Below are 13927 nucleotides of genomic sequence, written 5' to 3'. Positions count from 1 at the left end.
GAGAGATCCCCGTCTGCATCTCAGCAACACTGGGTGTCTAGACTAGGCTAACATAAAGGCACCTATTCTCTTAATTGAGAAGAAAATATTTGTATCTCTGTTCAAAAAGCTATACGTTTGTTGTTGCTAATGTAGCTGCAATATTTACGGTTATTTATATGCAGTATTTATGTATATGTAATATTTATGTAATTTTTTTTTAATTTTAGGATTTGATGATGACATAAGACTGCATTTAGCACTAAACCATCTACAGAAAGGGTGGCATAAATTAACAAATGTGGTGCGAGTGCTCCAAAGTTACCAATCATGCCTCAGGGGGAGCCAAAGGTTAAACAGAAAAGTCACCTATTTGTTGGGAAGGACACAGGGCTTTCATACTTATAGAATCAGACATGTGCCAAGGGCATTCAGAAATTGACAGAATCGTCCTGCTCCCCGGGGCCTGTGAACATGTTACATTACACAGCAAGGAAGAATCAAGGTTGCAGATGGATTAAAGCTGCTAGTCAGCTGACCTTAAAATAAAGAGATGATCCTGGCTTATCCGGACAGGCCCACTGTGCTCCCAAGGGTCCTTACATGGGGAAGAGCCACAACCAGAGAGATGGAGTCACGAGAAAGACCGAACTGGGGCCCAGAGAGCCAAGGGAGCAGGCACCTCCAGCTGCCGGAAAGGGGATTCTCCCCTGGAGCCCTCAGAAGAAGCAGCCCTATCCACAGGAACCATGTCCAGAGAGGACCATGTCAGACTTCTGACTTCCATGACTTGGAGAAAATACCTCTGTGTTACTTTTAGGCACAAAGTCTATGTAATTTGTTACAGCAGTCACAAGAAACTGACACAACCATAGAAAGTGAAGTCATAGGACTGATTTAAAACAAAGAGAAGCATTTGATTTGCCCTCCCCACCCCCAATCTATGGACTATCCCAATCTGATGATCCAGGAGGACTTGCTATTAGCACTAGAGGGTTTGGCCCCAGGTGAGAACTAGCTGACAGAAGTCGGGGGGGGGACCATTCGTTTACTGCGCAGGTGCTCAGTCACCCGGAGTCCTCCCAGCAGCCCGAGGGCCACCCCATACCGGGAAGCCCAGGCACCCACGGCTCCCCGCCCAGGTGAGTCAAGCAGCTCATCAGAGTACAGCTGCCCACTCTGACTCAACAGTATGCACTGCTGCTGCAGATGCTTCTTTCTCTCATTTTATTGTTTCTTGGGCTTCCTGGATGGTTCACTGGTAAAGAATCTACCTGCAATGCAGCAGATGTGGGTTTGATCCCTGGGTTGGGAGGATCCCCTGGAGAAGGAAATGGCAACCCACTCCAGTGTCCTTAAATCACAACTCGGCCCATCCTGCCATCTCAGCACTAACTTTTCCTGACAGGTCTGGTCACCAGCTCCCCAGCCTGCCGGTGACAGACACCTGCTCGCTCTCCCTGTGCTGCTTCCCTCGCTTCGCAACCAGCACCACCCTGCCCGAAGGCGTGACCAAAGGGACGAAGTGCACTCTGTGAGGGTTAACCGAGTTCCGGACTGTTTGCAGAAAAGAAACTACAGCCAATGCACAGAGGCCGCTTGAGACAGAAAGTCCCAAAGTCTCCTTTTTTTAAGAAGAAAGACAGGATAGTAATGACCTTCTCTAGCACTCAGAGACCACATTAGACCCAAAACTCAGGAATTTAACAGAAGAAAGACTGGATAAGTGCATCTATATATAAGAAGACCAAAAAATCAGCCTTTGAAAGTTTACGTATTTTTAAAACACAGGGAATATAGTCAAGCTACAGCCGTTTGAATCACAGCATTTGAGATTCAGGAGGATATCTTGCTTGTTTCAGGCACTTGGACCGGAGGCTTCTCCCAAACCGCTCTTCCCCTGGATTTCCCTCTCACCTCCTTAAAAGTCCGTTTGAAAAGATCACTCACTTTCTCAGTGGGGTCTCACTATCATTTTCAAAAGGAGCACTGTTTTGAAGGGGGATCTGAACCAGCAAAACTGTGGTTACCACAGCCCCAGCAATCCTCACAGTGACAGACCCCAACAGATACATGGGGAAAATATATTTGATTGTAAGACTGTGTCACACAGCAAAAGATGAAACCATTCAAATTCCACTGATGGATGGCCAGAGTAAACCATGGCATATCGACATAACAGGGCTCTGCTGCTGCTAAGTCACTTCAGTCGTGTCCGACTCTGTGCGACCCCATAGACAGCAGCCCACCAGGCTCCCCCATCCCTGGGATTCTCCAGGCAAGAACACTGGAGTGGGTTGCCATTTCCTTCTCCAATGCAGGAAAGTGAAAAGTGAAAGTGAAGTCGCTCAGTCGTATCCGACTCTCAGCGACCCCATGGACTGCAGCCTACCAAGCTCCTCTGTCCATAGGATTTTCCAGGCAAGAGTACTGGAGTGGGGTGCCATTGCCTTCTCTGTAACAGGGCTCTAAGGACTGTAAACAAGAGAGGGCACCATCTCTACACTCTGTTCTCCCAGAAATCTTGGGGGGAAAGTGAAGTCGGGAATGTGTATGCAGTCTGCGATCTCTTATCTAAGAAAGGGAAATACTAATACAACATGTATGACTATTTCCTACAGAAGGAGATGCTTCAGGTCAGGGAGGCACAGGGCAGAAAGGACAGGGCTACACACTAGATTGTTGCACTGCTGGTGGCAGTCACAGGGCTATCAGAGGCTGTGTGAGGTGGACTGAGGAGGGCCCTGGACCCACAGCACCAGGATCACCTGGGCATCTGTGAGAGGTCCTCACTCCCAGGCTCTACCCCATTCTGCTCCATCAGAAACTCTGGCCCCCCATGAGCACTCCACGGGACCCTGATCCAGTCTGAGGACCTTGTTCTATCATCCCCAAGCATGCCTGCAAACTGGAAGAAAAAATACACGAGAGAGAGAGAGCAGGCAGAAACCAAATACAGAGGACAGAGCAGTTAAATAAAGCCCTAAATTTCTGAATTTGAACTGAAAAGATCAGAATGAATTTAGAACCCAGCTCTTCCCCCTATAAAGGCCCAGCAGCAACTAGAAGCCCAAGCACACAGACTGGGGTCTCCAAATATGATCTCCCACCAGAAGGAATCGGGGCTCCCCGAAGAAGGGCTGATTCCCGGGCCAGAGCAGGAAATGCACAAAGTGAGTCTGGAACATCATGTCACACCAGAGAGCAAAGGAACTAAAGATTCCTACAACAAGGATTCCACACCTCAGAAGCCAGCGGGCAAACAGACACAAGGCACACCCCCCAGGCTCTTCAACAAGCGATAAGGAACCAGAGGGTGAGAGGGAAACTCAGACGTCAAGACAGAATGAAAACATCAATCTAAAAACCTACTGACACTAAATAATTTAAAGAAATTTTTAAAAAAAGACACATCAGACACTGGAAATGTAAACACTCAATATTTGATACTAAGGAATTGTATTTTTAGACGTGATAAAGATTTTGCAGTCTTATTTTTTAAAGTCCTTATCTTTCAGTGCTCCAGGCTGTCTTAGCTCAGGCTGCCATGACAGAACACCCCAGATGGAGTGGCTTAAACAATACATACAACTGTCTTCCTCCTTGTTCTGGAGGCTGAAGTCCAAGGTGCCTCCTTGTGGCTTCCCAGTGAGGGCTCCCTGCTTGCTGACTTGCTCTCCCAGCCTCTCCTCCTCTTCTTACGAGGCCAATGACCCCACCATGAGGTCCCCACCCTCGTAATCCAAGCCAATCCTAATTATCTCCCAGAAGGTCCCATCTGCAAATACAACCACATTAGTGGTCTGGGCTTCAATGTAGGAATTTGGGTGGGGCATACAAACATTCAGTCCACAACACATAGACTTACTGATAAATGTTCGATGCCTGAGATTTGCTTCAAAATAACAACAGGATTGGAAGGAATGGGCAGGGGTATAAAGAAGCAAGACTGACCACTTAGTTGTTGAAACTGAGTGACAGGCTTGGAGGGGTTCTTCATACTATTTTCTTTTAATACAAGTTTGCAAGTTTCTATAATAAAACGTTTGAGATGTTAACAATTCTCCCATTTCTCTTACCCTTCTCTCTTTCTCCTTTCCTCCTAGCATGCATCACCTATTACATGATATAATTTACCCTGTATGCACACAATCTACGCTCTTGCTGGAACGTAAGCTCTAAGAAGCCAGGAGCAGATGCTGAGGACCTGCTCTGATGGTGAATCCAGGGCCTCGTTCTACACTACACAGCACATGGCCCCCAAAGGCCAGAACATCCTACAGCAGATGGAGCGATGGCACTGGCTGTCAAGTTCTCAGAAGACGGATTTAATTTTAGAATCAGTAAGACTACACTAAAAACCGCCAGTACGGCTACCCTACTCAGTTCTTCAGCTGCTGAACTAAAGAAAGTGATGTTTCGATTCTGCTTAGTTCTATGGCAAAGGCTTTCCCTCAGGGATAACTTGAGGGACAAGCCCTTTCTGTGTGGGCAGACGGGGTCTGACTCCCCGAGCCCTTGGAGAGGTTGCGGTGGACCAGGAGTCGGCCACCTCGGGCCTGGTCCTCGCTGCGGCACTCAATACTGAGGGGCCTTGGTCAGGCACAGACACTGGCCCTCAGGTCTTCAGCCTCAAAATGACCTGCCTGCTGGCCCTTCCCGCTGTTCACCTCAGTGCTTAAGGAACTTTCAAGCTGACCTAGCCAGACTAAGAGTGCCTACAAATGGTGAGCTGTGAGTGTAGTAAAAATTGTTACCACAGGCGTTACTGTTAGTTCTAAGACTCTACCTAAAATTGCAGCTCTGAAATGTATGCAACTACTTCTAAACACTAAATAGATCTGTTGGAAAAAGGAAAAATTTCCAAACACATGACATGACACTCGCTGGTGAAAGCAAGGTATAAGCCTGTTGTCAGTTTCTTCATAATTTTTCTGTTTACTGTTTTTAAAAAATAATTTTATTTACTGATGCATTCATTCATTTATCTTATTTCTGGCTGTGCTGGGTCTTCGCTGTTGCACAGGTTTTCTCCCATCGCGGAGAGTGGGCTTCTCATCGTGGGGGCTCCTCTTGTGGTGGAGCACCGGCCCCAGGGTGTGCGGGCTTCAGCAGCGGAGGCACGTGGCTCAGCAGGCGCAGCTCGCGGGCTCTAGAGCACAGGCTCAGAAGTTGTGGCACACGGGCTCAGTTGCTTCATGGCCTATGGGATCTTCCTGGATTAGGGATCGAACCCATGTCTCCTGCATTGGCAGGCAGATTCTTAACCACTGAGCCAACAGGGAAGCCCTCCCTGCTCACTTCTTCAAAAAATTTGGCAAACGAGGGCCTAAAACAACACTGAGGAATGAAACATCATGTAACACGTGTGCAGGAAGCCAAACAAAAACATTTATTTTCTTGGGGGGAAAAAAAGGAAAGAGAGGTTGTATAATAGGTTCATCTTTTCTTAAGAGATCATCCCACCTTAAGTCAACATCTCAAGCCCAAAATTCCAGATACCATGGACTTGCTCAGGGGTCAGGAGTACAGTAAGGACATGCCTCTAGACGGAGAAAGTGTTATAAAACCAGACACATGTTGGACGCTGCCGACGTGCACCTGGATGCCAGTGCAGACGCCGTGATCAAGGAGCTGACCAGCACCCCTAGAAGATTTGTCCACATCCTGACCCCCCCGCCCCCCCGCCAACCCAGGACCTGGGAATGAACCTTATTTGGAAAAGGGGTCTTTATAGATATGATTAAGTTCAAACTCTCAAATAAGATCATTCTGTATCATATACAGATGGGCCCTACATCCAATGACAAGAAGTCACTTGTCAGGTCAGATAAGAGGCAGAAGGGAAAACACAGGGAGAGAGAAGGCCATGTGAAGACAAGGCAGAGACTGGAGTGATGTACCTACTAGTCAAGGAACAGCAAGGATTTCTGGGCACTGGAAAGAGGTGACAAAGGACCACCTCCACCCCCAAGGCCTCAGGAAGAAGCACAGCCTTGCTGATACTTTGATTTTCAACTTATAGTCCCCAGAACTGTGAGAAAATAAATTTCAGTTATTTTAAGCCACTCAGTTTCTGATAATTTGTTACAGCTATACTAGAAAACGAATACATGTGGCGTAAAATACAAAAATCAAACGCACATCTTCCCTAGTGCTCTTCCAATCCATCTTTTAGATATGCTTTTGGCTATACCGCGTATATGTTGAAATAAACACAGATGAAGAGGCAATTCTCAAGAGGTACAAGCACGAAGAACCACATAAAAAGAACCTCACTAATCATCAGGTGTATAACACCAAAACAACTATGATGGAAGATGGCCTTGGGCTGGTCAGAGTTCTTAGATACGATATTGAAAGTATAAGAGAAAAAAATGGGTAACTGGACTTAACATTTAAAATGTTTGCACTTCTGAAGACAGATTAACTAAAAGACAATCAAAGAACAGAAGAAAATATCTGCAAATCACATATCTGATAAAGGAGTCCATGCACTGGAATACTAGACAGCAAGAAAAGGAGGGGCCAACTGTAGCTGGAGTAACACGAACGAACCTCAGAAACACCGCAAAGTGAGAGAAGCCAGATAGGAGACTGCATGCTACACGACTCACTTCTGCGCAACATCTAGGAAACGCCAATCTATGGAGACAGAAAGCAGATCAGAGGTGCCTACGCCTAGGGGCAGAGATTAACTGCTAACAGTTCTTGGGGTGATGGAAATGTCCTAGAACTGAACCACGGTGGCGGCTGCACAACTGTGACCATTTACTAACAGTCTGTACACGTACAACAGATATTAATTTTATAATATGTAGACTAAAGCTCAATAAAGCTGCTCAGAAAAAGAAAAAACAAAAAACTATAACCTGTCCACTAGACTGGCAAAAATTAAAAAGATATCTCCGACCCAGTGGGGCAGAGTATAACTCGGAGGACAGCTTTTTCACAGGGCGATTTGGGGTCTCCCCTTCTGACCTAACAATTAAACTTCTAGATTTCATTCTTCATAATGAAAATGTATTCCTGCTTTATTTATATACTTTTAAGGTTAAAGTTTCATTTCTGAAAGTTACAGCTGTATCTTTTTCAAAGGCTTCACCCAAATGCCAGGTTGACAGTCCCTCAATCCTAAATGCTCCTGAGCAGAAGCTGAATCACAGACCTGAGAATGCCTCGGTTTGTTCATACATTTCTCCTGACTTGAAGTAAAGAAACCATACTTGAACACAACTCAGAAGGACTAGTTCAAACATTATGGGCCATGGAACTTTTCTTCTACTAGATTAATATGTATTTCCTCGATTCAAAAACTCCAAAGAGAAAATGCTCCAGCACCAAAAAACAAAGAGCCACGTAAGTGCATAGTAGTTTACCTGAAACCAAGTCTCAGCGGCCAGGACTCAAACTCTCCAAACATTTTCCTACAAAGCTATCTGATCCTGACAAAGACATGTATTTAAAGAAAATAACTACACCATTAAAAGCTCCTACCTTACATATAACACAGTTTCCCCTTTAGAGTAATGTTTGCTCACTTATTAATTTCCTCTACAAATATTTACTGAGCACCAACTATGTGCCCAGCACCATCCAGGTGCCACAAATACAGCCATGAACATAGCAGATAAAGTTCTGAACCTCACATTCTATTCCAGGGCAGCCCAGGTTGTGGTGGAGAACAACAACCATGAGAAAAAAAAAAAGTTTGTCAGGGGTGCTGAGCCAGAAGACTGAGCAAAGTCCAAGAGATGCCAAATCCTCGCAGGCCTGGGCGGTGACACATGAGCAGCCCCAGTGTGCGAGGGAAACACTGAGGGGGTCAGGAGAGCGACAGGGCAGGGGCTGCTGGGCCGTGTGCTGTGTGAGGCCCAGCCAGGAGGCCAGGTGGGGGTGGAGTTTGGGGACACGGACAGAGGGTCTCAGAGCCCACAGGAAGCCCTGAGAATACCATGACGAGAGAAGGTGGGTGGCCCCTGGAGAGGTGGAAGCCAAGGAATTATGTGCCAACTTCTCTCTTGGAGGGACTGCCCCCAACTCCAGAGAGAATCAGCTTCAAGGGTAAGGCCAGAAATGAGCCGGCCAGCTGGAAGGCTGTGGGGGTCCCAGGGAGAGGTGAAGGGGGCCAGGGTTTGGGGGAGCAGCAGTGAAAAGGGGCTGAATCCTAGATCAATTTCAAAGACAAAATGGTATTTGCTGGTAGACAATGTTGGTTGTGAGAGAAAAAGAGAAGTCAGAATGACTCCAAGGTCATCAATGTTAAATTTAAAAACCAAATATTCTCAAAGAGCTAAATACTGCGAATACACTTAAAAGTCACATGAAGCGCAGTCCCACGGGGACGATCTGATTGAAAGTGGGGACCAAAGGGAGCAAAGACAGGAAGGCGAGGTGAAGGAAGGGGTGACAGGGAGGATCTGTGGGGGCCCGGGTCTGTCATCCAGACCCCCCAGGCCAGAGCAGAGGGAGGGGGGATCACCAGGGAGCCCTGGGAGACAAGGCACCAGCACTCCGTCAACTGGCAAAAATCTGTTTTTAGACAAGAAATTCTCAGGTAAGTCACTTGCTTTTTCAATAAAAGGTGACCAAGGCCCTTCCTACCTCTTGTGTGGACCAGCCAGCTGGCTGTCCGCTCCCTTCCAGGTCAAGACTGGTTCCTGCATGGTGTGTGCCATGCTTTTTTCAAAGAGCTTAAAAAAACTCAGACCCTTGAGTCTTACTGCATAAACCAAACTTCACTAGAAACTCTTCAGTAACACACCTTACAAATCAAGCCCATGAGCTGAAGTTCAAATGGAAAAGGAAGTTTTTCACATCTAAATGATTGGTGCAGATCCACCCTAGAGTTGGGCTAACATACTAGTAACATTGGTTCCCATACTTACCAGGTGCTCCAGGATACTGCAGCAAACCCACAGAGGCCCAACGGATGTCCCAAATCTACAGGGAGAACAGCAATACCAAGCCATTCCAGGCCCCAGGAGAGTCAGTTTCAGTACTACGTAGGCTGTATTTCTTTCAGTGACATCACTATCATTACAAAACAGGGTAACTGTTGTGATGAAAGGCAAGTACCACCCCACCCCCACCCCAAATAAAGCGAGCCACTGCATCCAATCTGATCCCCTGCTTAGAGAGGTTGTGCTGTGCCCAACAGGTGCAACCATCCCAAGAGTATGCTACTGTGGTTATCTAAGAAAGAAGTAAAAACTTTTCTTTCAATTTATGTGTATTTTTTTTCAAATAACTTCTGTTAAGACATAACACTTAATAAAATTACCTGAATCTACTTAATAAATGGAATTACTAAATACTCTTTTGAGTCTAGAAGTGCCATGGAAAAATTACTGAAGACACTAAAGCCACCATGGAGAGAGAAAACTGAGGAATCTGTGCTGAGAAGCTAACATTTTTTGCACATTCATCATTCTTCTGAGTACTTTATATATACTCATTCAAGCCCCTATCAACTCTCTGTGACTGGCACCGTCCCTGACCCGGGTCACAGGTGAGAAAGTCATCACACAGTAAACCACGCCTGCTTTTATCTGCGCACAGGTGGCAGCGCCTTCTAAAGCCAGGGAACACAGGCAGTAACTCCTCCAACCAAAGTCCCTACCTCCAACCATGGCCCAAGGAACTGAGGTCTCCTAAGGAGACACGTTCCCCCCTCTTCTCAACTGTTACCTCTCTGCTGACTTAAGAATGCACTGTGGACCAAGACCTGCATTTAAGTGTATCAGTTTAAAAAGAGGACATTTTAAGTTACTTTTCCAACAATGAAACTGAGAGTGGTTAAATCACAAATGCCACACTTTCATGCTCGGTAGAAAATCACAACGTGGGAATTTAAAAACTTTAACCCACAGGGAGAGAAAAACAAACTCCAGCCAGGTACAAAGTGTTACAGATCTACTCATTTCTTCTATCTTTTCCCCCACTATGAAAATTCATAATGTCAGATACAGAACTCTAAATATAGAGACTGAGAAAAATTAAAGCGGCAACATCCAGTGCAACTGGGAGAGAACAGATCATCATTTGGATGGAACACTGCTATTTTTCAGATACTACACAATCTCATGTTGATGCTTTAGAATTGTAGGGCTGGAGAAGACTCTTGAGAGTCCCTTGGACCACAAGGAGAACCAACCAATCAATCCTAACAGAAATCAACCCTGAATATTCATTAGAAGGACTGATGCTGAAGCTGAAGCTCCAGTATTTTGGCCACTTTTTTCAAAGAGAGGACTCACTGGAAAAGAAGGGGGGCGGCAGAGGATAAGATGGTTAGATAGCATCACTGACTCAATGGACATGAATCTGAGCAAACTCCAGGAGATAGTGGAGGACAGGGGAGCCTGGTATATCACAGTCCATGGAGTCACAGAGTCAGACACAACTGTTCAGTTAGCAACTGAACAATTCTGGGTAGGATAGCAACAAATCAGTGGAATTACCATAACTTTGCCTGCTAAACGAGACAGCTGGAAAGGAAACACCTCTTTCCTAACGTATCCTTAGATCAGAAACCCCAGTCTTTACTCCAAAGCAGAGAACTGATCCAGTGGCTGAAAGAAAAAAATCAAAGCTCCAACTTAAATTTAGACTAACCGGATCTGCTGAATTGGTTTCAGTTTCATGGTGCATCTTTCATGATTAGTAAATTATGCTATAGATGTTCAAATTGCTACAGCCAGGTGATTCATCACCCAATGTCATCACACCAGCAGCACCATTGAGAGCTTGGAGGACAACCCCAGGCATTTCAGACACATCTCCCAACACTGAGAAGTTTCTCTAACCCTGGAAGTGTAAGCAGGTCCTCGACTAAGGTGGTCACTCTGCACCAGAGGCAGATGGGCAGTGGCTTTGGAAAATTTTAATTATGAACTGAAAGTCATTAAAACTTCTAGACAGCTTCAGAATATTATTAAAATAATTTAACAAGGTTTTCAAGTAATGATGTATCCTGTTTACCCCTAATCTCTGGGGACTTTCCCCTCTTCTCACAGTTGCAAATAAACAGTTCTTAAATTTATCTGAACCAGTAACATTCTACATTCTTCTCAGAAAGGCTGATGCACAATTCATTCAGAGTAAAATGTTCTAAATTATGTGAAAAAAAATCTGAAAATGAGTTATCAACTCTGCTGTCATTTTTACAATGAACAAACACAGACTTCCTGAGGGTGCAATGGCTGCAAGAAGTAGTATACAGACTTTTGAAAATTAAAATGCTGCTAAGGGGGCTATGTACACAACAGCCAAGCCTCCAGATGGACTTTGAAAGCAGTTTTTCTACTACCTTTATCTACACTGCTTAGACCAGGGGCTCCCATCAAACGTGTGCTGCAGAAGGAATGGAACAAAACGAAGAAAGTATGATGCAAAACCAGGACAGCAAGTGCTTACTGGAGCTCCAGTCCAGACACACCAAAATGGAATTTCAAGAGTGAACTATAAAGTCAGCTCTTCTAAAAGTTAAAAAAATCTTTAAATTTAAAAAAATCTTTTTTATTTTTCAAGCTAACTCTCTCTGAAAGTTTACTGAAGCCGCTTTCTTCTCTGAGGCACCAATGAATGAATGGTTGTGCCTTTGAAAACAGAGATACCATCAGTACAGACAACAGCTTTAAACACCGGAAAATCCTCCACCAGTGTAGCTTTTACAAAAGGAAACTTTCCCAGAGTTGTCTGTCATGTACGTGAAATGAAACTAAACACGTCACGTGTATCTCTAACACCAAGAGGATAACAATCTCCCCACTAAGTCAAGGCTGAACCAACAGAGCTTTAGGAACCTTCTCTTCAGGTATGTATTTACACAATGCCTACAGAAACACTGCCAGGAAAATGGAAGCTAAAGGCTATGAGGTATAATGAGACATCTGGATGTCTCCACAAGTAATACTGATCCAGCACTCAGAGCATGGAGGGCACTTGGGGAGAAGTCTCCAGGATCTGGGAGACACTGAACCCGAACACGAGCACCATCCAAGTTTGGCTCCTCTTCCCTCAGGATACAGAAAGCACCTGGGGATTAACTGCAGGGCCTCCAGATGACCACTGCATCTACCCGCTCTCTCAGACTGAAGGTGCAGTCCTGAGTAAGACTTTCAGTTGGTAAGTGTCCTGGTGAAAAGAGAAAACTTGGCTGAATTATGCAAGCGTCTAAATTCAGATGTGACAACAGTCCATTTTTCTAAGAAAGTTTATCAGCTAAACATAAAGCAACAAAATTCGACTTTAAATATAGTTTCTCAGCAATATGACAAGAGGAAACACACAAGGAGAGTATCGATTAATCAGAAGAAAAAAAAAGTGAAAAAGAATGAAACAGAGAAACTTTAACTTTTAAAAGGATCTTCTACCTACAGAACTGTCTACTATGGCCTAAGTGCCTGCCCCCGGATGTTGCTATAGAAAGAGTGCTTCCTTTCAAAGTATGGAAGACCATCTGAAAAAAATTAACTGACGACAAAAGCACTGTCAAAAGTCAAAACTCCTAATAGTCTGAAATCTCTCTCTGCAAGTCAGCAAAACGTCAGCCAACATTTCAACACTTTCCATAAACTCAGTGCTTTTGAAAGTACTGAATTCTGAGGTCACGACTGTAAATATTAGAGGGAATTTTGTAGAAACAAACAGTTCCTTTGTGGGTGCATAAATGTGGCACCAAAAAAAAAAACCAAACTGACAGCCAAAACGTCGAAACACCCGTCTCCGTCCAGAGCGCGGAGAGCTCGCCGAACCTTTACACGCCATCTGTGAAATGGGTCTCTGCTCTGTGCCGGCGTCGCGGGCGGGGAAGAGTCCTGGCCCGCGGTCCCAGCCAGGCCGGCTGTGCACGGCTCTGCCGGGCGTCCTGCGTCTCAGACCCACCACTTAATACGTTCCTGAAGTGCACACCCCGTCTCCTAACACCACAGCCGCACGCAAACTTCGTCCACGCTTGCGACCGAGTGCCGGGAGACCCGCTGCGGGGTCGGAAGGAACAGTGTGCCCGGAGGAGACAGTCTCCACCGCGAAGGACGGGCCGCGAGTGGCAAGCTGCCGACCCTGTGGCCGGACGGGGCTCACGGCGGGGGCCCCTCGGGGCGCACTTCGGTCAGGGCCGCCCCGCGTCCCCGGCGCTATCAACTGCAGCCGAACAACCTGGAGGGCGTCCCCAGGGAGGTCAGAGGTCGCCTCCAGGAGAGCTAGGAGATCGGCCCCGGGGAGGTCGGAGGTCGCCCGCGGGGTCAGAGCCCAGCCGCAGCCGCCGCCCCGGCCACACCTCTATTCCAGGAAGTGGCCGGGCCAGAGCGCGGGGGCCCAGGAGCCGGCGACCTGGGCCGCGCTACTCGCGGCCGCCGCCCCCTCCCTCGCCGCCGGGCACTCACAGGTGACGATGGGCTTGTTCTCCATGGTGTATATCACCGGCGGCAGTGGCTCCTCAGGGGCGTCCATGGGCGTCCGGCGTCACCGGCCCGGCCCCTCGCCCCCCATGGGCAGCCCGAGGCCGCGCCGGGCCAGCCCAAGCCTGAGCAGCGCCGCAGCCGCCACAGCGACGCCCGCCCGGCAGCGCTAAGCAGCTCCAGAGCCGGCCGCCCGCCGCCGCCGCCCGCCGGCCGCATCCACTTCCGGTACCGGCGCGCGGCGGGTACCGCTTCCGGGGCGCGCGCTTTAAAGGGGAGGCCTTTCCGCCGTGCGGGCGCAACCCTCCGACAGAACGGTAGCTGGGGCTGAACGAGGATTGGTGGAGCGCTCCTATGCGCCTGGGGGCCGAAGCACCCGTGAGCCGGCCGTGGGCTGTTGTGCGTCCCTCCTGGGCCCCTAATGTAGAGGCTGGACGGCCGAGAGCCGCCACCCCAAGCCGGCGCCCTCGGGCAGACTGGGCTGGCTTGGAGAGGGCAGCCCAAACTCGCCGCCGTGGGGCGCCCAGGAACATCAGCGCCGCCCT

General features: G+C 47.4%; 1 protein-coding gene across 1 annotated transcript in view; it reads right to left on the bottom strand.

Moving 5' to 3' along the window:
- The window catches only part of TRAPPC10 (trafficking protein particle complex subunit 10), a 78444-nt gene extending 64818 nt beyond the window's left edge, over positions 1 to 13626 (bottom strand). The window contains 1 exon segment of the mRNA XM_070376863.1: positions 13368 to 13626. Coding sequence (XP_070232964.1) covers positions 13368 to 13434 — 67 coding nt within the window. The 5' untranslated portion in view covers positions 13435 to 13626.
- Between the last annotated feature and the right edge of the window lie 301 nt (positions 13627 to 13927).

The sequence above is a fragment of the Bos mutus genome, chromosome 1 (assembly GCF_027580195.1).
Source record: "Bos mutus isolate GX-2022 chromosome 1, NWIPB_WYAK_1.1, whole genome shotgun sequence".
Classification (NCBI taxonomy): Eukaryota; Metazoa; Chordata; class Mammalia; order Artiodactyla; family Bovidae; genus Bos; species Bos mutus.
The sequence above is the reverse complement of the archived record's forward strand: the minus strand, read 5'-3'. Positions and strand labels throughout refer to the sequence as shown.